Source organism: Aythya marila (assembly GCF_965140915.1).
Source record: "Aythya marila genome assembly, chromosome: 5".
Lineage (NCBI taxonomy): Eukaryota > Metazoa > Chordata > Aves > Anseriformes > Anatidae > Aythya > Aythya marila.
The window spans coordinates 16919149-16942120 of NC_139046.1; the positions used below are offsets into that span (position 1 = coordinate 16919149).

Consider the following 22972-nt stretch of genomic DNA (forward strand, 5'->3'; position numbering starts at 1 on the left):
TTTAAAAAACACACAGTTCACATTAGGACCTTGACAAACTGATGGTGCGTGTGTCAGAGCCTGCCACTTTGTAGATGGCCTATGAGCCGATACAGGTTATTGCAGCTTTCTCTTATGGCCTGCTGCTGTCCTAGCAGAAATGGGATTCCCTGTGAAAGAACGTTCAAATGAAAATTGTCAGTGCTACAGCAGCTCAGTGAAATGAGTAAGTTTAGTAAGGTTAATGCAATTACTTACTTGGAGATTTCCTTTGCGTTTAGTTTTTGAAGCAGTAGTGTAATTTCCAGGATGAAAAAAAAAGTTATCAGAAGTATTTTAAACAGTCGCAAGTTGTTTCTATCTAGTTTTCCTTAAAAATACATAGAATAATAGCTTTTCTGAGAAGAAATCTTTTTAATTTTTCCCTTCTCAGACATCTGCAGACTTCCAGTGATGCAGCACATGCATAAGCATATCTTCTCCTTTTCTGACTTATCTTCTACAGATTCTATAGAATGAGCTCATGGATATTCAAGAAGGGACCTGTTTTTAGACTATAAACTAACATTGACCTTAGCATTTTTCCTTGCCATTTAAACACGTTGGCTAAATTTGTGATAGCACAGAACTGTTGACTACTTATGGTTTGTTTACTTTTTTTGTATTTCTAGTATTACCTTTTTGTTTGTTTTGCTCTTGCTTCTGTTTGATATTCAGGATTATCTTTTCTTACTTGAAGTGCTTCAGTAATTTTGTTGTCCTTTCCCCATGCCTTGTTTAAGAAAACTTTTGAACAGAAATATGAACAGTGTAGATCTTCATGATACCTTTGGATTTCAGAAAATTTTGAACATCTGTAACATTGGAACTTGGCAATGCACCAAAAATGATCTGTCCTTTTTAAACAGGTTGGCTGGTACTATGTCTTTTAAGGTTATTTCCACACAAAGCACTTTTATGGCGTAAAAGCAAAGCATTGCCCATACCATCTTGTAGGGCTCTGTCAGATGCCCTTCCCATATGACTTCTCTTTCTAGTTCTGCTTAAGTTTCTTTAAGAAACCTAAATGAAACCAGAATGCACCCATACTTACGAGAGTAAGTACCAACTGGAGAACTGTAGTCTCCAGAGCTGTCCTGTCACATATGCAGCAATATAATTATGGTTTTATAATTTTGCCAGTGATTTTCCATATGTCAAAAAGTCAGAGTCAGTAGTGGAAATGTGTAAGTCCCTTGGTGACGAATCTTAACCATGTTATCTCAAGAAATTTCCATACTGAAGTCCTGTCACTTCCGTGTGTGTGTGTGCCAGCCTAGGCTGGACTTTTGGCAGGGCTTTTCATCCTAGTTTCTGGCTGGACTCAGAGAGGTGGGAACTCCCTCTGCTGGTGCTGTGTTCCCTGTCCTCCTGTCCTGTACACATCCCATCAGCTGGCAGGTGGGCAGGATGTCTCCTGTCCTGTACGTGTCCTTTTTTTTTTTTTTTTTTTTTTTGGCAGATGGGCAGGATGCACATGTTGGCAGAAATAATTCAGTACAGTGAGCGAGACAAAGGTCAAAGATAGCGTTTTTCAGATTTATTCTGAGTAAGCTATAAATAAAAGCAATCAGTTTAATCCAGCCTACAGCTGGCACTGATGAAGAATTTTAACTGAGCTTCTTGGGACTAGGATTTTATCCAATGACTTTTTAGTATCCTTTAAAAAAAATCTATTGTGCTAGATAATTATCACTATCCTTTGCAGAGGAACTAATCGTTTAGTCCTGTTACAGGATTTGGTTCTGGAGAAGCTGAAGAGTCAACAGTTGTCTAGTGAGCTGGACAAACTGAGCCAGGAACTGGAGAAGATAGGATTGAGCAAAGATCTGCTGCTACAAGATGACAATGGCAATGATGACACGTGAGGAAACTGAGCTCTTCTTGTCATTCTTTTGACTCTGCAGGCTTTTCCTCGGCCAAACTCTTAGGCCCTTTGTCTTTTGATTCAATTCTCATCTGTCTCACTTCAGTTACCCTTACTTATTTTGGACATAAAGCATATTTTTCTGTAGCAAGCTTGGCAGTACATTGCAAGCTTTGCCAACCCTTTTCTTGGTAGGAAGGAAGAAATGTCATTCTGTCTCCATATCTCCAGTATTATCACAGTACCCTTGTAGAGCAGCTGGGTAGCTATGCGTAGATTCCTCCTGGTATTCTCTTTACAGGTAAGAATAGTGTCTAAGAGTAGTCAGGCATTGGAATGGGTTGCCCAGGGAAGTGGTGGAGTCGCCATTCCTGGGGTTGTTTAAGGAAAGTTAGGACCTGGTGCTTAGGGACATGGTTTAGTGGGTGACATTGGTAGTAGGGTGATGGTTGGACCAGATGATCTTGGAGGTCTTTTCCAGCACTAACAAGTCTATGGTTGTAACTGTCCATTAGTTGGTGTTTGTCATGACTTCAAGTAATTGGTGATCCAACCACCTGTTAATATAAACATAGATGTTGCCTAAGAAATTATTGATCGCAAGCCTTAGAGCCATGAATGAAGAAACTCCAATGACATGTGTACAGGTCTTTTGGGTAAGAGCTAAATAGAGAAACATACCTATATTGCAGGAATCTTTAGGGACTATTGCTGACTTTTCTTGTCCAAAATGTAAAAAAGAGACATGAGAAGAAATTTCTGCAGTGTAATTAAGGGAAAAAATAGAAAAAAAATATTGTTAAGTTATGTAGCTCTTAGATATCTCTATAGGACCATGTTGGTTGTAACCCCTATTCAAATTCCTAAAGCAGCTTCTCTAGCTATAATATATCAGCAGAGATCTGCAGCAGTAGGTGAAATTGTGTTCCTGAAGCAAACACATGCAATGTAACGTATGATGGTATTTGGAATGGATGAAGGCAAAGTCTCCTTTATAGATGGTGGCTCATTTCACAGTGGTAGATATTGGAAAGCTATTCTCATGTCTTTCAGGAAATACAAGATTCTGGAGAGCAAAACTGAATCAGCACTAAAAACAACACTAGCTGTGAAAGAGGAAAAGATTGCAATGCTGGAAGCTCAAGTGAAAGACTCTCTGAACTTGAACCAGCAGTTACAGAATGATCTAAATATGGTAAGAGTTGTTCTGCATATTCACATGCATTTCATAACTGAGCAAGAACAAGTTGTCTGTACATTTTTCCCCCACCACATATGCACACTTCCCCAAAAAAAACTTTTTGGCCTAGCTGCTTTCTCTTGTCCCATTCAATATAATGGCACAACTTTCAGCAAAATTACTGGGCTGGGGTCTATGACAGAAGTTTTAAAGGTAAGGACCACCTGCAGATCTCTGTTTCTCCATGTTTTTTCTTTATCACCGTAGTGTTGTTTTTCTGCCTTATGTTCCTCAGCCTATGCTTTCATTAACTGTGCTTTAAACTTCCCACCTAAAACCAGCCTGTTTTGTAGGTGACAGTGAGCATGAGTCAAAAGGCACCTGACTGGAAGCTAATGGACATTGATTTCTCTACCTGTCTGTGTCTCAGCTTCCCTGTTTGTGAAGTGAGGGGAACAATTCTTGAATCCCTTTAAGTGGCTACAGTGAAAGAGAAGAACTTCACATCCTACATTCATTCATGTAAAATCCCACAGTTAAATCAGTAGTGAAGGTTGTTCCTTGTTGGCTTATGCAGGTAAAGAAGGAATTTGATGCGCTTAAACAGACTCAACAGGATGGGCAGCATACTCAGAATTCACTGAGGTATTCTACAGAGAAACTCATTCCCAACCACCAGATGAATGAGAAATTGGAAACAGGACACCGAGAAGCTACCATGGAGCTGCTGAAACTGAAAGACAGGGCAATTGAACTGGAAAGGAATGTAAGCCTTCTATTTCCTGTTATCCCTCAGATTTCCCTTGTGACCATGAGTGGGTTGTTGGAACCTGGCTTTCTGAGTTTACAGGAATCTGGTGGGGTTTTCTGGAGCACCTAACAAATTCCTCTGGTATCTCTCAGGGCTATGTGGAACTTTAATGTCTTGTATAATATTTCCACTTGGACAAATCCTGGGTGTATCGTCTGTTCTGTCTCCATTTAACACTAGGAAGAGTCTGCTTTTTTATATTTATTGCAGAATGATTGTCACTAATTCTCATCTTTGATAGGACTATAAATGATCAGGACAGCTGTTTCAGTTCTTCCTGTTAAACTCTTCATATCCCAATCTCCCTTTCAGAATGCAGCTCTGCATACTGAGAAACAGTTGCTTAAAGAACAACTGAAGCATTTGGAAACACAGAATGTCTCCTTCAACAATCAGATCCTGACACTACAGAAGCAAAACATCTTCCTTCAGGAACACAATACTGCCTTGCAGACGCAGACAGCCAAACTCCAGGTCAGGACAACCTTGTACTCCTGTGCCAGGAGACTGGATTGCATTCTAGTAGCATGGAGAAGATAAGAGCTGACAAGAAAATATTTATATTGGTAGGCTAATGTAGTAATGTAAAGATGAGGTCCATAAGGTGGAGCTTAAATTGAGATCTAAATTTCTCCGAGCTAGGAGGGACATTGAGTCTACAGCTACTATATGGACTTTTATTTATTAAAAATTTAGTTATTTCAAAAGAAATTCTTAAAATTAATTAATGATGCAGCAAAATCTAGATGTGTTATTTCAGAAGCTACCCTAAAATAAGATATATGCTGTTTATTCTGTTAATGCCGTGTCTATAAAAGAGCTTGGAAGAAATGGAAAGAGAACACAAGTCATATCCAAAGAGGCATTGCAAGAATGTGTTCTGATCACAAGTTTCAGATTTTCAGACAAAATATGTAATTTGAGAAAGAGAACAGTTTTAAAGATTAGCTCTCATGTTTATATTATGTGGATTTCCCTTTTTTCTTCAAGCTTTTCAGCTTGCATGTTCTCAGAGTGCTTGGTCTTTACTTAGCTCTCACTTGCAACTGAAGTTTACAAGCGACATATAAAACCAGTGCACCCACCTATCTACTGAAATCAGGCTTGTGCTGAAGTGCTGCCCCCATACACAACAGTGCAGCTGATTTTGTTGAGTTTGGGTGAAATTACATTTTCATTACTGGTACGTAAATGTGGAGTAACTTGAGCTTTTGTACCTTATTGTTAGAGATACAGTTAAGATGCAAGTATTCCAGCTCATCTGGGTCTTTAGCCTCAAGTTCTTCTGCTAGTATAACAGTGTTGTTCTAGTTAGAAGGTTATCTTGTTATATATCAGACTGCTGCTAACATGTTGCGTACTATATATATATATATATATATATATATATATATATTTATACACACAGGCACACACACTATGGTGTATACTACAAGCAATACTGAAATAACGCCCAAGCGTCCATAAATGTGTTAACTCTATAAAACAATGTATGTATTCTTGATTAACTGTATGCAGGTGTGATGTGCTACTATACGTGTCTGTTGCTTGTACCAGTAGGTGTAAGTAACGTTTGATTTTTATTTGAGAAACTTTAGGTAGAAAATTCAACCCTCAGCTCCCAGAGTGCTTCACTAATGGCCCAGAATACTTTACTCCAAAATCAGCAGACAGCCAAGGAGAATGAGAATGAAAATCTGCTGAAGCAGAAGGAGCAGCTCAAAGCTGAATATGAATCATTGCTTCAAGACCATGAACACCTTGCTTCATTGCATGAACGGCAGTCTACAGAATATGAAATGCTGATAAACCAGCACAGCTGTCTGAAAACATTGCACAAAAACCTGGATCTGGAACACAAAGGTCTCGGAGAAAGGTATGCTCACTGTTCAGTGCAGTTGTGTAGCTGGAATGTACCTGTGTTACGATGTTAGTCGTAAGTGTTGGTCTCTAATTAGAAACAGAAACTACTGTTTTGTTAGAGTAAGTTGTTCCTTTGAAAAAGTGTTGTCTTGTTCTTGCCATCATTAGGAGATCAGATGAAAATATTTGAAAAGCTGTGGATATCAGGCCTTTGAAGGTAGCAGACCACAGATGACTTAGTGAATGTGCTTGGGTCTTGGGGATGCTTAGTCAGAAGTAACTTAAATCCCTTTGCTACATTTAAGGATCTACATTATCATAACATACAGCCTTTAACAGGTTTTCGTGTTCTACCAGGAGATATTTTTTGTAGTCATACAGTGAGATCTGTAAGTCAGCTGGGTAATAGTACCTAAGTACAAGCTTCTTGGCAAACAGTATAAATCATTGAGGATAGTGTGTGCGTTCAACCTCATGACAAAAGAGGCTCTCTGATGGAAGCTGTATTGGGCTGGTTCTGAGAGGGTGGTGTATTATTATTTCTTTTCTCTTGTTCTTACAGTCTAAAGCTTTTCCTTCAGGCCCTTCAGTTGAATTGTGAAATCAGACAATTTGTATATTATTTAGTCACTAGTTACTGTTATTTTCTGACAGTTGTTCATGGATTAAACAACATAAATAATGTACCACAACATGAACGCCACTCTACTTTAAAACTTAAAAAAAAAAATAAGAATAATAAAAAAATCAGTGGTCTCCCTCAAAATATCTGTATTGAGATTCAGTTTCTGTGCAAGACCACAAGTTGGGTTCATAGCAAGTCAATGGTGATCTTTGAGAGTGGATGAAAACCTGGTGCTAAGTGTTTCTTTCTCAAGCACAAAGGAGTGGGCACTATAATGTGCAATAGATTTTTGATGAAGTATAGAAGTGAACCTGTTGTGCTTAAAGTGTCCATCAGGGCTGTGTGACAGGACAGCTGCTTGGCTGTCAACTAAGTGAGCTGTAAGTGATTACACAGACCTCGTTGCTGCTTACCAAGTCTCTTAGGCTGATTAATGGATCTCTTTGATGCAGGCATTGCTTAAGATTGTCGTGCTGCAGTATGTAGAGGCATTTCACTGGAATCCTTCTTTCATTGATGAGTACCGACTATTACCACCTCCAACCTAAGGAAAAAGTGGTTTTCTAAAAACAGGTTATCTCTAGTGATAAGTGGTCAGATCACCATCGTAAACGTTAACAGTTTGGACTTTGTTACTGAGATGTGACTGTCAGTGAGAGATGTCCCAGGGGAGCAGATGGTGACCTTTTGTGTACTCAGAGCAGGTTGATTTTGACAGTTTTAAGAGTGCAGTGTCCTCCTCAGCAGGTCAGTCTCAAAAGATACTTGTCAAGGTGATTTGTCCAAGGACAGCCTGTGTCTCCATGTCTCCATTTGGCTGTCAGGAAGAAGAGACAAGACACTTCTTTTTTTCTTCTTCCTTTTTTTTTTTTTTTTTTTTTTTTTTTTTTTTTTTTAATAATGTGCTATATGCAGTTCATCTGGGTGAAAGGGACAGAGGGGAGGAAGTTAGAAGAACAGCTGTGAGAAAACTGCTTTTGTCTGCCACACTGGAGCATTTAATTGCTAAGATGAAACCTCTCACATTTAACCTTCAGCTAGAATGCACTACCTGCTAAATTTTCCTAGTGCAGTGCAGCTGAGAAGTTTGTTTTTGCAGTGTCAGAGACTGAAGTTCTCTGAGGTTTTGCTTGTCCCATCCCCAAGATACTAGTTTTCCTCAGTTGGTGACTGCTTGTAATCATGGTTCTGTTACTTAAGGCAAAATTACACTCCTGCACAGACTTGGGACTGCACCTCATGTCATAAAAAAGCAATTTCAGTTAGCTTTTGGACTCCCAACCCTGCGTAGGCTAATGTCAGTGAGGTTAGTGTAGGTCGTGCTGATGCATTCTAACCACAGTCAGAATATTTTCTGCACCTGAGCAAACTTCATTAAACCTCCGTTGGCTGTGTCTGCATAATACTAGCCCTGCAGTGTGGATTTAGTAATGAGTTGTGTGAAATGGCCTGTCCTAGCCCAGCAAACCACAGATATGTGGATTTGACTTAGAAAGGAAAAGAGAGTTAGTATGTTAGGACCGTTTACCATTAATAGCAGTTTCTTGACTGCGATGTTGGGCTGACTGTCTCAGCCAGCACAGAAAGGCTGGACTCTTTTGCCTGCATATTTTTAAATTGCTTTACATATTGTACATTACTAAGGGAAGGTAATAACTTACTAACTGCAATTGATTGGCAGATGCTTGAACATTTCTTTGTGGCTTACTCTGGAGAGCTCTATAATCCTGCAGAGGTACTGGAAAAATTCATCTCACTGGAAAAACAGAATTCCTGCTGTGCAAGGTTACGTGTTGCAGGGCTATGTTACCAATGCTGGCTGGTAATTATATTTATGGCTTTCCCTTGCTACTTGTTTTTTTATCACAGCTGAGCATTTTTTTTAAAAGTTTCCTCAGTCACAAACACCCACCAACAGTATTTTTTGCAAACAAAGCAGCTGAAAGAGTGAAAACCAAAAGGATTAAAGAGGAATATGATTTCTCAAGTCCAGAAATGGACTGTGTCAGAGCCAAAGTGCACGTATAAGAACATGTTTTAACAAACCTTCCCATGTGCCTGGGACTGATGCTTAAAGAAACGGCAGGAGTGTGAGTGTTGAATAGCCTACAGGCTGGTGTACCTTTCCTGGTGGTAAAGCTTGTCAGGTAGCACAAATCCTGCTCAAACACTCCATACTGAATCTGGAATACAGATACATTTTGCTTGGGGATTTCATTAGGACTCCAGAGATGCAGAACCACTTGCATTTTTGCAGACAGGCTCATGTTTCTTACCTGTCCCTAGCATTTAGGGAAGCAGCTGTAGTCTACCTCAGGAGCTCTCATGCTCAAAGGCAACATGTAGATGTGGGCCAAGGTGGTAAAACTGGACCAGTATACTGCTTCCCTCTAAGTAGCCCTCATTAAAAACAGACTGCTTGGATAAAAATGAACAGAGTAGCCCTATCAGAGGGAAATGGTGAAAGAATTCACAACACAGTTTCTACAGAGGCAACCACAGTGATCTCTGCCAAGAGATAGTGGATTTTGTCTTCGAAGACTCTGGATTGGCACACAGTTTCTTAAATCCTTCTGGAGCTGGATGTGAAATCTGCTGCTTTCAGGTTCTTCCATTTGTTGTACAGCCATTGAATTTGAAATATCCTGCAGCTGAATGAAGGAAGAACAAATAAATAAGGTTAATTAAACTGCACTGTTGTCACTGGGAATGAATAGTAAAAAGCAGCTTTTGTCTGGGAGACAGGTACTTTGCTGTGTGGCCCTTTAATGGGCTGGAATTTGGGGCAGGCTGTAATCTGACCCTGGGATGAAGGGAATGGTAGCCTGAAAGAAAAACAAGTTGGCAAGGGTCAGTGTGTTTGGTGCTGTCTGCTGCTTTTGTTTTTAAGTTGTAGTGGCTGCAGAGCAGCCATGCTCTGCATTCATCTCTGCTGAGATGTCAGCAGTGGCTGACTGGACAAGTGCAGGTGATGCTTATTTACTCTAGCTTGTTCAAGCATTGCTGTGTCTTCCACCCAGCTGCTGTTTTAGAGTTGCCCAAAATGATGCTTCTCTGTGACTGGTGCAGGTGTATCTGCCAGGAGTATTTCAGGGCAATATCTCCTTATCATGCTCACAGAATAATGTGCTGGTGAGTTTAACTCCACTGCACCAGTGTCTCCAGTGGTTTTCGCTAGTGTGTGCACGTGGGCACAGAACCTGACAGAGGAACCCACCACAGGAAAAAATCTGAGAAGAGATTGCTCTTTTATAAAGTGGTCTCAATCCACCTTGTTCTGTGCAGCATTTTCTGAATGCAGGCAGCATCGCAGCTCCAAGGAGGCTGAGCCCACCTGATCTGTGCTGTGCCACAGTTAGTTCAGTAGTCCAGAGATGGAAATTTAACATGTAGTTGAAGGCATCTGCCCTCTCCATGCATACCTCCCTGTTCTCAAGGTTTTTTATATAAATTGTATGTACCTGGATAACAGTGGAGGCCCTGTGAGTGGTGGCCTGGACATGATCAGCAATCTTGCTCTTGGATTTCTCAAAAGTGAACACACAGAGTCACTCAAGCAGGTAGCTTAACCTCTCCCTGAAGGTGTTTCGCTGTCGCCTCTTGCTGATACGTCCTCACCATGTCTGGAGTATGCAGGAGATGATTACCTATGCAGTATGTTACTACCTATTCATATAACCCAGTAGGCATTAAGTTACTCATTTCCCTGCTTTCTTCTTGCTTTTTGGCTGATGCTTTCTGCTTTTCAGTCATGGTTTTGAAAGCTGTCACTGACAGTTATTTGTGAGTGGGATTCCAGTTCAATGGTGAAGTTTCTGCTTACCCTGGAGATTCGAATGCTTTTAACGAAATGGTCAGGATCTGGAAATTAATAAGGTTCTGACGATTGCATTTTGATTTGTTTAAAAATATATTTTTTTTTCCAAGAGCTTTCTGGTAGACTTGTAGATTAAGCTGAGTTTCCATGCATACTGGGAAATTCTTCAGTCTTGGTAAATCTTTGACCACACAAATTTGTACAAAACCAAACAGAAAAGAAAAAATGTTGTTTGTGGTATCACCTACTCAAAAATCTTAAACTAGAAGAAGAAAAACGTGTAAAACAGAGCAGAGATTATGCTACTTCTCTTTTGTAGATACAACAGTTTAATGAAACACAAGGCAGAATTGGAAGAGTTGGAAATAGTCCTAAAAAACGAGAGAGAGGTTCTGCAACAAGAGAGGAGATCAAATGCAATAACCACTGGGGAAAATCAGAAGCTGAGGGAGGAGTTGGACAGGTATGGCTCCCTTTCTAAATCCTTTTATATAAAAATGAGAAGTCAGTTCTGCAAAATACACTGCTGTTTTGCTGTGTTAGCTGTAGCTCCAGAATGCCTTCATTAATGTGTCTGTTAATGTTTCCTTATTTTTATATTGTTTATTTTTATTTAACTTGTTTTCGATTATCACCTTCATGGACAATGTCAACAAATACTGTTAACTGATGGCCTGCCTGATCCTGAGTCTTTTGCTTATTCAAAATAAGATCCCACTTGTGGTCCCATTCACAGGTGTTTATACCTGTGATGAGGTATTTCCAACACCTGTCTTTAAGTAGAACGACAAATACACAAAACTCAGTAATATCTAGAGTTGTGTGAAATGGTTCCTACCCATTTTTTTTCCTCACAAGACAAACTGTATCATGTCTTTTACACAATATGCTTTAGTTCTAGGAGTTGATGTAGCTGCTTATACTCTGCTGCCAAGAAAAAGCTGCTATTTGTTAATATTTGAAAGAGATTTATTTTTTGATATTAAAAATATGCTTAGTGGTTCATATGATTGCTGGTAACTGTTAACTCATGCCAAAACCCCTTATTGAGGTAGCACCCAAATTTACAAAATGTGACAGCAAAATGTACCCTCACATTCCTACTTGGCTCTAGCCGTTACCATTGGTTCAGAGACATTTTTGATACTACAAAGGTATTTTGAGAAAAAGTTTGGTACGCATAAGGGGTTAAAGACGTATCAAATTCAAACAGTGCCAGATGGAATCACATTTAAAAATCTCACGTTCAGTTCAGTCACAAAGGTTTCAGATGCTGTCCCAGTTGTACTGTACCTTAGAACACCACTGAGCTCTGCAAACCTTGAGCTTCCTGTTTTCAACCCAGTTTCTCTAGAAACAAGGAAAGATGTTGCAAAATGTTATTTGCAAAGCTGTAAGGCTTAGCTGGTCTGTCAGCAGATACAGAACTTAACCATTTTAGTTTATGAATATTTAAAATTTTATGCCTTCATGATTAGTAGACATTTTTAGATTTACCAAAAGATATAAAGGAATGCTGTAGTCTCATTTACAACATTATGATGTCATATTTATGCTCATATAAGACATTCTTGCTCGTATTTCATGAATCAAGAAAAGGAATGTGTTAGTTTTCTTCATTTGTGCCAAATAGAGCTGCCTTTGTATCAAAATGCTTTTAAGTGCACCATGCTTCAGAAGTTCATTATGTGTTCGTTACACATCAAGGAAATAGCAGATTTATTTTTCATCTATTTTAATCTATTTTCTTTTAATTCTATTGCAGATTTAAAATATTTTGTAATTCTATTACAACTTTTCAATAAAATCTCATTACTTGCTCAGAGTAAAAATGTTTTTAGGAGTCTTCGGAACTCAGTGTCTGATTCAGTTACAGCTGCACACTTACAGTGTAGTCTTTGAATGTGAGGTACTTTGTATGAAGTGTTCTTCATAAGTCTGCTGGCTTTTTTGTGTTTAGGGTGAATTTCTTGCACAGCCAACTAAAGGCAGAGTGTGAAGGGCTGCATTCACACACTAAAGAGCTGAAAACCTCCTTGAACAACTCTCAGCTAGAGTTGAATCGTTGGCAGGCTCGCTATGATGAGCTGAAAGAACAGCACCAGTCCATGGATATCTCTCTGACCAAGCTGGACAACCACTGTGAGGTGAGTAGCTATAGGTACTCCAGCTGCTGGATTTCTGTTAGAGTGCTGACGTCCAGTGTGTGAAGTTCTTGGTAAATGATATATACAAAGCCAAGCCATGGGTTTGTAATGGCACCTTCATATACTTTAGAGTTTATCAATTTATATCCTAGGTTGCTGTGTTATTTGTGTTAGCTTAATTGTGGTGCACCTTCAGGGAAGCCAACTGCAGAGAAGAGATTCATCTGTCTGTCTTGTTTAATAGCTGCTGTCACGTCTAAAGGGAAATCTGGAAGAAGAGAACCATCATCTTCTGAGTCAGATTCAGATGCTGAGCCAGCAGAATCAGATGTTACTGGAGCAGAACATGGAGAACAAGGAGCAATATCATGAAGAACAGAAACAGTACATGTAAGAAAACAGAATTGTGAAGCCTGAAGAAGTCTTTTAGACAAGCAGAATACTAATCATCTATCAGTAGAAGAAGGACAAGCAGGGGGATGATCAATCTACTTGATATATATCTAGAGAGGGGGACGTTTAAGAGATAGATGTGATGGGGAGGCGCTACAAAATTTCTTTGCGTTGCCTTACCACAAAAGGATGTTTAGGAGACACCTGTACAAGCACAGCTCTTTTCAAATAATATAGCTGAACCCATGTGGAAAACGTAGCTTTCAAAGGTGGAATGCTAGACCCATTGATGTTTCTCAAATGGTTCTGAAGAACTTGGAAAATAGCTGAATTGCAGCAGAAATGTAGTCATATTAGAATATCATAAATCTGTTACTTTTTCAACTTTCATGCTTGTTGCACAAAAGTCACTGACTCAGCACCAAATTTGATAGGCTTTTGCATTTACCCTCTCTAAATAGTGAAATGAGCTCAATAGTGTTCTGAAGCTTATGTGGCAGGAAGGTATTTCAGTCTCGGTGGTCTTTTGCTGCTCTTGGTCTTCAGGGTTTTGTTTGTGCTGAATTTCATCCAGATAATTCAGAAAGTGCTTTTTTTATTTTTTCCTCACAGTGATAAATTAAATGCCTTAAAGAGACACAAGGAAAAACTTGAAGAGAAAATAATGGATCAGTACAAGTTTTATGATCCTGCTCCAAAAAAGTAAGTCCCATTTGGTTTCAGTTCTGCTATTGATTTTGTGAGGGCAAGAAAGGGCTCTCCGTAGTGGGAGATAATTGAAATTTCATCTTAATTAAGGACAAACAGTGTCAAATCCACTTCTTTCTTTACTCTCATTCCACAAACTGTTCCCAGAAGCTGCAGCCGTGCTTTAGATTGTTTTAATAGAGAGCACAGAGCCTTAACAATGGTCCTGCATTTTATTACTGGAATCTGAAATGGTGTTAGTTGGAAAAGAGTCACTTTGCCCTGCTGTACATCGTGTTGTCGCTAGTAGGCTGACCACAGTGATTTGAACTGGTACATGTCCGAAGAGATGAAGACTCATCCTTTCACTTTTTAGGAAGGTGAAATTTCTCTGGGATTGTTTTGTTTTAAATCTGCATTGCAGCACAGTAGTTAACCTACATAGATCCAAAGCTCAGTGATGGACTTGACTTAAGCCTGTAACTGAAAGAAGCAAAGGCTTGTGCATATCAGAAGGTATCAGTTTCTGTGTTTTCAATTCAGAATGATCCCAACAGAAATATATGAGAGTCCATTTTATCAGGAACTATGGCATATGAAACTGTTAGGTGAAATACTTTGCACAGATGTATAGATGGGGGTACTCGTGGGATTGTAGAGGAAGGGACTACAGGAGAGACTAAGAAGCTTCAGTGTTGATAGGTCATTCACTCCTAGTGCTAAAATGATTCTTGAGCTGGTGGTCAAGTAGGAATTGGAAGTTTTTGCTAAAGCCTTAGAATATCGTAGGTTGCTGCCACCAGCTCTGAATTCATGGAGGGTGTAAGATACTGGATACTCGTAAGTAGTAATCTGTCATGCTTCTCAAAACTCCCACTAGGGGACAGTCTTGCTGTCTATTACAAAACAGCCTCTTACAGGTGTTTTGGAACTGCTTTATCACCAAGGCTGGATGAACATCCCAGGAAAATGCAGTGACCCTATATAGTGACTAAGCAGCAGTAGGACCTTCAAGAGCTGCTGTTCCGTAGAGTATATCAGTCCATCAGAGAGAAAACATATATATTAACAACAACAAAACAAAAAAAAACAACCATAATTCCTCCATAAACGGATCTAACTGATACCCTTAGCAAGAGGAAGAATTTGTCCTTAAAGCAGTTTTCGTTACTTAGTCTGTTCTTGTCATAGACCTTTTCATACAGTTGAAATGTCTTGGTGTGGGTCCATATGTGTAATTTAGGTTTCTAGCAGAGAGAACAGTTGTTTTTCCTCAAAAAAAATCATGCTCAAGAAATACTTCTATAAAATTATTTTGACTTTGAGAGAGAATCAGATCAGAAGCTTCTGTGGAATTCAAGTTGTGGCTTTCCAACCAGTTAAAAGTAAAAGTATAGCAAGATGGCTTTAGCATAGCTGTAAACTTCTTAGTGTATTTCATGTAGTGTTTTTGAATCTCACTCACAAAACATGCTTCATTAGGAAAAACCACTGGATTGGAGCCAGAGCCTTAGTCAAACTAATCAAGCCAAAGAAGGAGACTGCAAGGGAGCGGCTGAAACCAGCAGCAGAGAGTCCTCTGTGGCATCCTGAATCCCCAGAGACAGTAAATTCACCAACTGCTTCCCAAAGACTGAAACATCAACAGGAGTCTCAGGATAATACCTCTCAAGGGTCAAACTCTATGGAAGAGAGAGAAAACCCTGTGGGTTCTTCAAATAAAGGTAAACAATGCCCAGCCAGAATTAATGAGTATGTTTTTGATCTAAGGTACAGGATATGTTGATACCTCTGTGATACATCATATAATTTTTTGTTTTGTTTTGTTTTGTTTTTAAGTAAACTAACACGATTGGTTTGTTTTACCTTCTTCTTTTCCTTACAGCTTTTGTACATAGTTTCATAGTTAGTCTGAATGTATTGCAAGTTACTGAGTAAGCTGATGGAAATACTTGATTTACGGGGGCTTTGCAACAAAGCAGTTTAAAGTTGGTCCATGCAATTTTATAGTTTATTACAATTTGTTCTTCCAGTGGATAAAAGCTGATCCTACAGCCACTGCCAGGAGATGGCGCACATGCAAAAGAAATAACTTAGAAAATGCTAATTTATTGTAATCTCGTATTGTTTTGGAAGATGGTACAGTGTTTTGACTTGGAATAGAATTATTAATTTCTTAATGTAAAATGATTAAATGAATTTTGGAACACGAAGAGGAGCATAAGGAAGACAATTATTTTTTTTTTTGGTAGAGTTAGCTTTTAAAGTAAGTCAGGTATTACTAATTATGGGGAATTTAAAAGAAAGCTCAAAATAAATATCCTAAAGTGTTTATATAAGTTAATACAAAGCCCAAGCTTCATTTATGCTGTTGAGATCACTTCTGTGAGGCTCTATATACAGTGTTTTGTCTTCCAAGGGTACTTTTCAAGAAACAGTTTTGAACTTCATCCCTAAGTAGTAATTCCTCTATTCCCACTGGGAAGTGGGGGAGACAGAAGGAGAGCAGCTGAGGAGGAGAGAGCTGCTGTTACAAACTACTCCAAGTGTCTGTTGGGTTTAAGTTTTTTCTTTGATTGGGTTTTACATTTCCTTTTCTCCATACTATATCTTCAAGATCTTTGATTTACTTCAATTAATGCATGTCCCAAATCATCCGTGTGGTTCCAGGATATGTTAGAAGTGTTTATTGTGCATCTGAAGTTCAACCTGGGAATTTGGACTTGGGTTTCTACAAAACAAGTCCCTCACCAAGTGCCAGAGATAACAAAGTCCCTAGGTTTTCATTCATCTTGATTTTATATGAAACATGCTTACATTGAGATGACGACCATCAGTACTAAGGCTTAGAAAACGTCTAGGAAATTTGAATGTATATAATGACCAAGTAGCACGTAGACCTATTTGATTTTCTCTTTTGATTAAAACATTTTGTGATCTAACAGTTATTTCTTAGTGGGGTTGCTTATATTTTATGCATATTTGTTAATCTATGCATTGAGGTGAGTCAGATTAACTATGACTAAGACATGTTAATCTGAGTCCTGTAAATGTGTTAGTCTGCATAGCCTAGTGCATTTTTTATTTGCTGTGTAGTATTTAATCTTTATTAAGCTTTATTCACAAGTTTTTTTTTTCACTTTTTTTTTTCTTTTTCTTTTTGGGATACCTGGGTGATAACAATTTAGCTGCGCAGCGCAAAAAGATTGCCTTTTTCAGAAGCAAAAGCAAGGATAAAGAAAAGTCTCCTAAATCTCCACCGAATCATCAGTCTCTCTCTGATCGGCTCCGGTTCTGGTCTTCTTCCGACATCCCATCTTCTCCTAATGAACCTCTTTCTTTCTCGGAATTGGGAGATTTCTAACACCTTTTCTTTAGTATTTATTTTCATCTACTTCTGACAAATATTTTAAATGAAAAAAAAATCCTACGTGCCTTAAAAGAACACGCACTGTAATAGAAACACTCAGCATGCCTTTACAGTACTCTAAACACAAGCACAGATTAGTGAACATGGACTTAAGTTATCCTGTAGAAGATGAATCACTATTGTACACTGTGGATCATTTCTTCAATGCAGCACAATTTTAGGGGACCTCATGGCATACAGTTTGCGTATGTATATTGGCTGTGGTGCATGTTATAAGTAAGTGCAATTGCTCTGCGCTTCCATATTTCCTTGCAATCACATACTTGCAGCATGTCCAGTTAGTGTTGAACTGATCTGCTGTTGCTATGCTTTCTACAGTGTTACAGTCCTATTAAAGTACAAGCCTAACATATAAGAAGTTTCAAATCCTGGAGATTTTTCCAATATTCTGTGCAACTAAATGCTAAAAATGGCAATTTTTTAAAACATCGTTATCTTCTTCTAAATAACATATCTCTAAACGTAGAGTAAAAGCTACTGGGAAAATTATTCCCTGTAACATCTCTTCTTGTTTGCATCCTAACCTGCTATTTAGAGAGTTTTTACAAATCCAGCTATGAAATTCATCTTGGATTGAGCATAAAGTTAAGGTTTCTGCTGCTTCAGTCTGGAGAGATTTTTTGGAAGAGACAAGTAGGTTTGTTCTCCTGAGATGGGGAAAAGCCTTCATCATGGATCTGTTGCCTAGAATTCTTACTGCCTGATGGCTTCTACCTGGTCACTACCTGGTGGCTTCTGAAACGAACTTGTGGCTTCAGTCCCTGCTCCATGTCAGAAGCGCGTACATCCCAGGCAACATGCTCATGGGAGACCTCAGCACAGAGGCTGAAGGATCTGTCTCATCTCCATTCTCACTCCAAGAAGTGGCACAACCAAGGGCACTGGCAGAGAAGCCTGTTGCTGCCCATTTTGGGGTTTGTAAGAGTGTTAGTCTCCAGGGCAATTGATAATTCTGGCATATATGGAAGGTGTTAAGTGCATCTTCAAAGTCAATGAGAAATGCAGATTTTCATTGCCAGACTTTATCCGGTAATTGCCCCATAGAAGTGCCATCAACTCAAATTCTGAGAGAAAGTACAGGCCCTGTGCTATGGAGCCCACACAGACTGTGGGGTACAATGTTGTTTCAGAAGTAAGCTTCCAAGAGTCATCTAATACGACAGTAACTTGGCCTGTTTTCTCTAATACAGCTTTGCTGCTACTCTGTGCTTTGAACTGTCTGTTGTCTCTGCAAGTTGTTGTTTTTGACCACTGCGCTCTGCTGTTTTCAGCATTCAATTAGTATTAATTGTGTACTCACTACAAATATATAGGAAACTAGAATCTTGCATCTCAGTAAAGCTGTTTCCCATAGTGAATTCCTTAAATTTTGTTCTATTATATGGGTGCCTTAAAGCATTACAGCTATTGAAGTAACCCACCTCATCACTAGGAACAATGTGATCAGCTTTCTGAATTTAAATAATATTCTAGTGGTTAGTTTTTTGTTGCTTTCATGTTACGATCCCATGAATTCCACCTAAAAGGCACTGTAGCAGAGCATCATAAAAGCAGCAGAGTTTTAACCTTGAAGAGACTGAGCTCTTGCCACAGCAAAAACTAAACCTGAAAGCAATTATCTTAGTGCGTGAATCATGATAGTTAATTTCCAAATCAACGTTTTTTCTCTTCAAACAAGAGTGCGCCTTCTGTCACTCTTTCCTCATTCCATTTTATTACTGAAGTAAGAGCTTATAAAATGTACCTGCGAGGAATAATATGATGGGAATTTCACACCTCAGTTATTTTTTCTGCATTCATGTCTTTACTCCTTTTCTTCCTCATTTCACAGTAACTGTTGCATGTATAATATCAACCCTCCCACTGGCACTAAGCAGCCCTTGTCACTCCCACACTTTACAGAGAGCACACACGATCGAAAAACTGGTGGCAGAAATTTCCTGTTCAATACTGAAGTGTTTATGGAAAAGCTTGCAAAGCTAGCGCCTCTGTTGTGCGTTTTTTGTGCCTGCTTGTCATGTTTATATGGGCAGATAAATACAAATCTCCTAGTGCTAGTTTTCATAGTCTCGTATTTATTTACCTCTCTCCCCCTCAGTGTTGGTGGACCTAAAGCAAAAGAGGAATTCCCATCATGGAGGCAGCAATGATAATGTTGAAATCTCAGCAGACTCTGTATCAAAGCATGGCTGTGTGGAGCTGGGTCCCAGGACTTACTCGACCTCTGCTATTCACCTGCACACTTCCACTCCCATCTCCAGGCTCCAGAGCAGACCGAAAGGTGTGTAGTGCATTTGATCTACCAGCTGTTTGTATAAGTCATGCTACTTTTTAGTTCCTACCTGGATGAAACATGGCTTTTGTGGCATTTAAGTACAAAAACAGAGCCCACATATTTTCATTCCTGCGTTATCTGCGTAACGGTGATCAGATACAGGGTTTTCTTGCTCTTTTAATGCCATCAACTTGACATTTGGATGTTAGTCAGTTGTCCCACGGTTCCCTGCCCAGTGACTCATAGAAGTGGTTAGAGGGTGGCTGCTCTTCTAGTGCTGGCTCTATAAAACTCCCGTGATCACTTCGGTCTTTTAGTTTTTTATGCTGCTGAATCCATTGGAAACTGACCTGAAGGAATGACCTTTCTGTGTGCAATATCGCCTTCTAAATTTTATGTTCTTTTTAGGCTATAATTCAGAAGATAATCTAAGTGAACAGTCCCCTGAGGTAGAGTTTGCAAGCACCAGACAGCATGGTAAGCTTGTAGCATACACAAATGCTCTAAACTTCTACATTAAAACTTGTTTTATTGCATCCATGTGAGTTGTCCTGGAATGTTTTAGTTAAATAAACCTTATAGGATGAGTTGTAGTAATACAAAACCATTTGGGGAATGTAGGTCTAAATACTTTTATTTTTCTCTTGAGAAGCTTATGATGGATGTTTTCCCAAAATAATTTTTCAAAAATAATGCTGACATTGAGACAAGTTGACTTGCCTCAGCAACAGGCTCTTCAACGCATGTCATACAGATTTGTTGCTGATTTTTCTGAACAATGTTTAATTCCTTTCTTAAGCAAGTGAATCAAATATATATATATGTATATATATTGGGGAAAAAGGGAGCGCATGGTGAGAACAGAGGTGCAGCAGCAGCACTGTCTGCTCAAAGATTTTTAGAAGACTTCATTTGCAGCCCGGTTACCTGCTTCTTCCAAAGAAACAAACTGAGAAGGAGACAGGCAACTTGCTACAAGCACTTATTTATTATCTATGTTACTTTTTTTATAGTTGCTGTAAAAGCATATTTCTTTGTGCAAAAGATCAAAGTGAGAAAAAATTAGGTGATCCTGAACAACTTGACTTGAGAAACAGGAATGATTTCTACTGTGTCCAGACTGTCATCCTCTGTGTGTTATGTTGTTAATGTTTTCCAAGTGACTTAGTTGCACAGGTCCTATTTTCAGAAGGCAGGCTGCAGCCAACTTCTTTAGAAAATCAACAGAACTTCAGATCTGTTTGTTAAATGCTGGTTTCATGTTTTTCAGTATCCAGGCCAAACAGTCTAGAGAGCAGTCGAAATGCATCCAGCAGTAGTTCACCACTCAATTTGAAAGGTAAAGCTTTTACAGCTGAGTTCTAGCAAACAGGAAGTGAAATTACATGAAATTGTATGCAAAATGCTGTTTTCCTTCCAGTTGAATTTGAAGACGGTTGTTTTGAATTTGTAATGGTTATACAATCTGGACATGGCTGTCTTGGGAATCAAAACAATTCTGGCACGAAGTATTTTTCTAAGACTGATTCTGGCAAGGGATGGTTGTTTAAGGGAGGCAGTCTAGTTTTGCTTTAGTCTGACTGGCATCATATTGTGGGAAGTAACAGGCCGCTCTTTAAATTCTTTGTACAGCAACACGTCTCTGCTTCTTACTCTGAACACAGCTTATGTAAGTAATCAGTGCACTCAAGACTTGCTAAACTTATTAGTCCTTGAAGGGTAAATGAGGTCTAGCATTCTGGAAAAATCTGCTTTTTGCTATCCCACTGCCAGGTTCAAGTAGTTGTACTTGTTTAACATAGGGCCCTAAAGAATATACTGAAAGACATTTGCTAGTGCTGATTTTTCAGAGTTTTGACTGCCTTGAGTTCCGTGAGAGAAGACAAATATTGCCTGTTGGGAAGTGTCCCTAGATCACAAAGTTCCCACTTCAGTAACTACTGAAATGAGGGGAAAATAGTGACTTCAATGATATTTATGGTTTTTCTCAGGTTCCTTAGATCATATCCATGGTCGAACTGAGAGCCTCAGCAGTGAAGATATGGTGCCAAGCAGAGAGGCACCAGCCTTGCTCCGAGACAACTATCCCTATCACTCTGCTTCTGCTGTCTTAGGCCCTAGCAACAGGCCTGAGTCCTCCTTCCACAGGAATGGTTTGCTCTCTCATGATACACCTCAGAAGAGTGCTTCATCTCAGTCTTACACAGGCAGGCAACGGTCTGCCTCACCTGGCAGTGAGATGGTAACCTTGGAAGAGTTCCTGGAAGAGAGCAGCAGGCTATCCCCACCAAGCGTAAGTAGTCATTCTGAGGTGCTGCAAAACTGATCAAAAACTGATGCATGCAGGGGCATGAGGTTTTATGAACACTAGGAAATATAAGAAGATCTTTGTATGTGTGGAACTTGCAGAGAGGTATCGAACCTTGCAAACTGACAATTTGAAGAATGAACCTGTTAAAACAACTAAGCCAAGATTAACTTTTGAGCAGTGTTTGCTGATTTATTTTGATGAAATGGCTATGGCAGGTCATGCAAATAACTCACTGCAAGTAGTATGTATTGGACTGCTTGGACTTTTTAAAAACAAACACTTGTGGTTAAGCTTTCATATTATAGCCTCAATTCTGAACTCCAGCTATTCTTATTTGTAAAAGGATGAATTTTCTGTGTGATTTTCAGCTGCTAAATCCATAATTACATATGAAACCTATAGTTTTCACCAGAAATGCAAAATGCGCAGTTATTAAAACCATTTCATAAGCTGAAAATACCATCGTTGCATTTGAGAGTGTGTTCTTTTTGAAGGAAGTTTCCAGTGCTTTCACCGTGCTTTGTGTGCTGACTGGCACTGTTCTCTTGGTTCTGTGACTGCAAGAAAATGCCACACTCTGAATGCTTGGTCAGAAATGAAATACTTGTTTTCTAGATGGCATTTGTCTTGTACTGCTTAGACATGCTGTGCAGTAGTGAAGTGGTGCAGTATCAAGCATGTTACTATCTCAGGAACAATTCCCTGATAGTGTAAGTGAACAGGTATTTCTGTTCAATGAATACCTTGGTAACAGCACTGAAATCAGCAGAGCTGTTCTGTTTTATGACACCGGTAAATTATAGTCCTTGAAGTTTCAGAGCATTACTTAAATATGCTTCTTATTCACTAATTATCCAAATAAATTTCATAGCTTTTAGATGTGTTTAAAATTTGATTTGATTTTTTTTGTCTGTAACTACCTGACCATGTCTCCATTTTCATTCTTTCTGTCATCCTTGTTCCTTTTCAGCGTCGGCGCAGTTTAGGGAGTGAAATGATTTCATTGCACCAATTTCTGTTAGAAGCTGATGCACTGTATCCCTCTTGCTACTCCCTATGTCCTCCCCTCCGTCAGGAACCTTCGCAGTCACTTGAATCGGTCCTCAGTCATTCATGTCCCGACAGCATGAGGCACAGAACAGGCAGGGGAAATAGGAGATCCACTTCACTGTATATCCCCAGGGTATCCGTTGTTCTTGCTATGAAGGCAACAGCTTCCAACTTACCCCACAGCTTTTGCTAGCATATTAATACCTATAGAAGCATATTGTAACTCTCAGCTATTACTTAAAAGACTAAGTTTGTGAGATCACTCGCATTACTTGCTCATAAAGTATTCCAGTGCTTGTACATAAACACACTTGATTTTGGAGAACAAGTAATTCTGTGATGTTAATGTGCTTAACAGCAGTTTAAAGTGAAGTAAAAATAACCTTAACATTGTAACATTTAGTTGAGCATAGAAATTTTCCAGCTGCATTTGAACTACTATCACTATTGATAGTGTTCACTTCTGGCAAATACGTTCTGTAACTGGAAGAAATGGTT

The 22972-nt window shown here is 39.1% G+C and overlaps 1 protein-coding gene across 2 annotated transcripts in view; it reads left to right on the forward strand.

Moving 5' to 3' along the window:
- CCDC88C (coiled-coil domain containing 88C) overlaps window positions 1-22972 on the forward strand; it is a 91557-nt gene that overhangs the window by 65384 nt on the left and 3201 nt on the right. The window contains exons 16-30 of one of the 2 annotated variants that reach the window (XM_082761798.1): window positions 1755-1882; window positions 2939-3080; window positions 3643-3831; window positions 4189-4350; window positions 5475-5752; window positions 10501-10644; window positions 12142-12328; window positions 12573-12718; window positions 13334-13423; window positions 14891-15132; window positions 18937-19119; window positions 19522-19590; window positions 20384-20452; window positions 21105-21406; window positions 22395-22607. In XM_082761798.1, the coding sequence (XP_082617924.1) occupies window positions 1755-1882; window positions 2939-3080; window positions 3643-3831; window positions 4189-4350; window positions 5475-5752; window positions 10501-10644; window positions 12142-12328; window positions 12573-12718; window positions 13334-13423; window positions 14891-15132; window positions 18937-19119; window positions 19522-19590; window positions 20384-20452; window positions 21105-21406; window positions 22395-22607 (2544 nt within the window). The remainder of the gene's footprint in view (window positions 1-1754; window positions 1883-2938; window positions 3081-3642; window positions 3832-4188; window positions 4351-5474; window positions 5753-10500; window positions 10645-12141; window positions 12329-12572; window positions 12719-13333; window positions 13424-14890; window positions 15133-18936; window positions 19120-19521; window positions 19591-20383; window positions 20453-21104; window positions 21407-22394; window positions 22608-22972) is intronic. The other variant, XM_082761799.1, reaches the window with a different exon arrangement.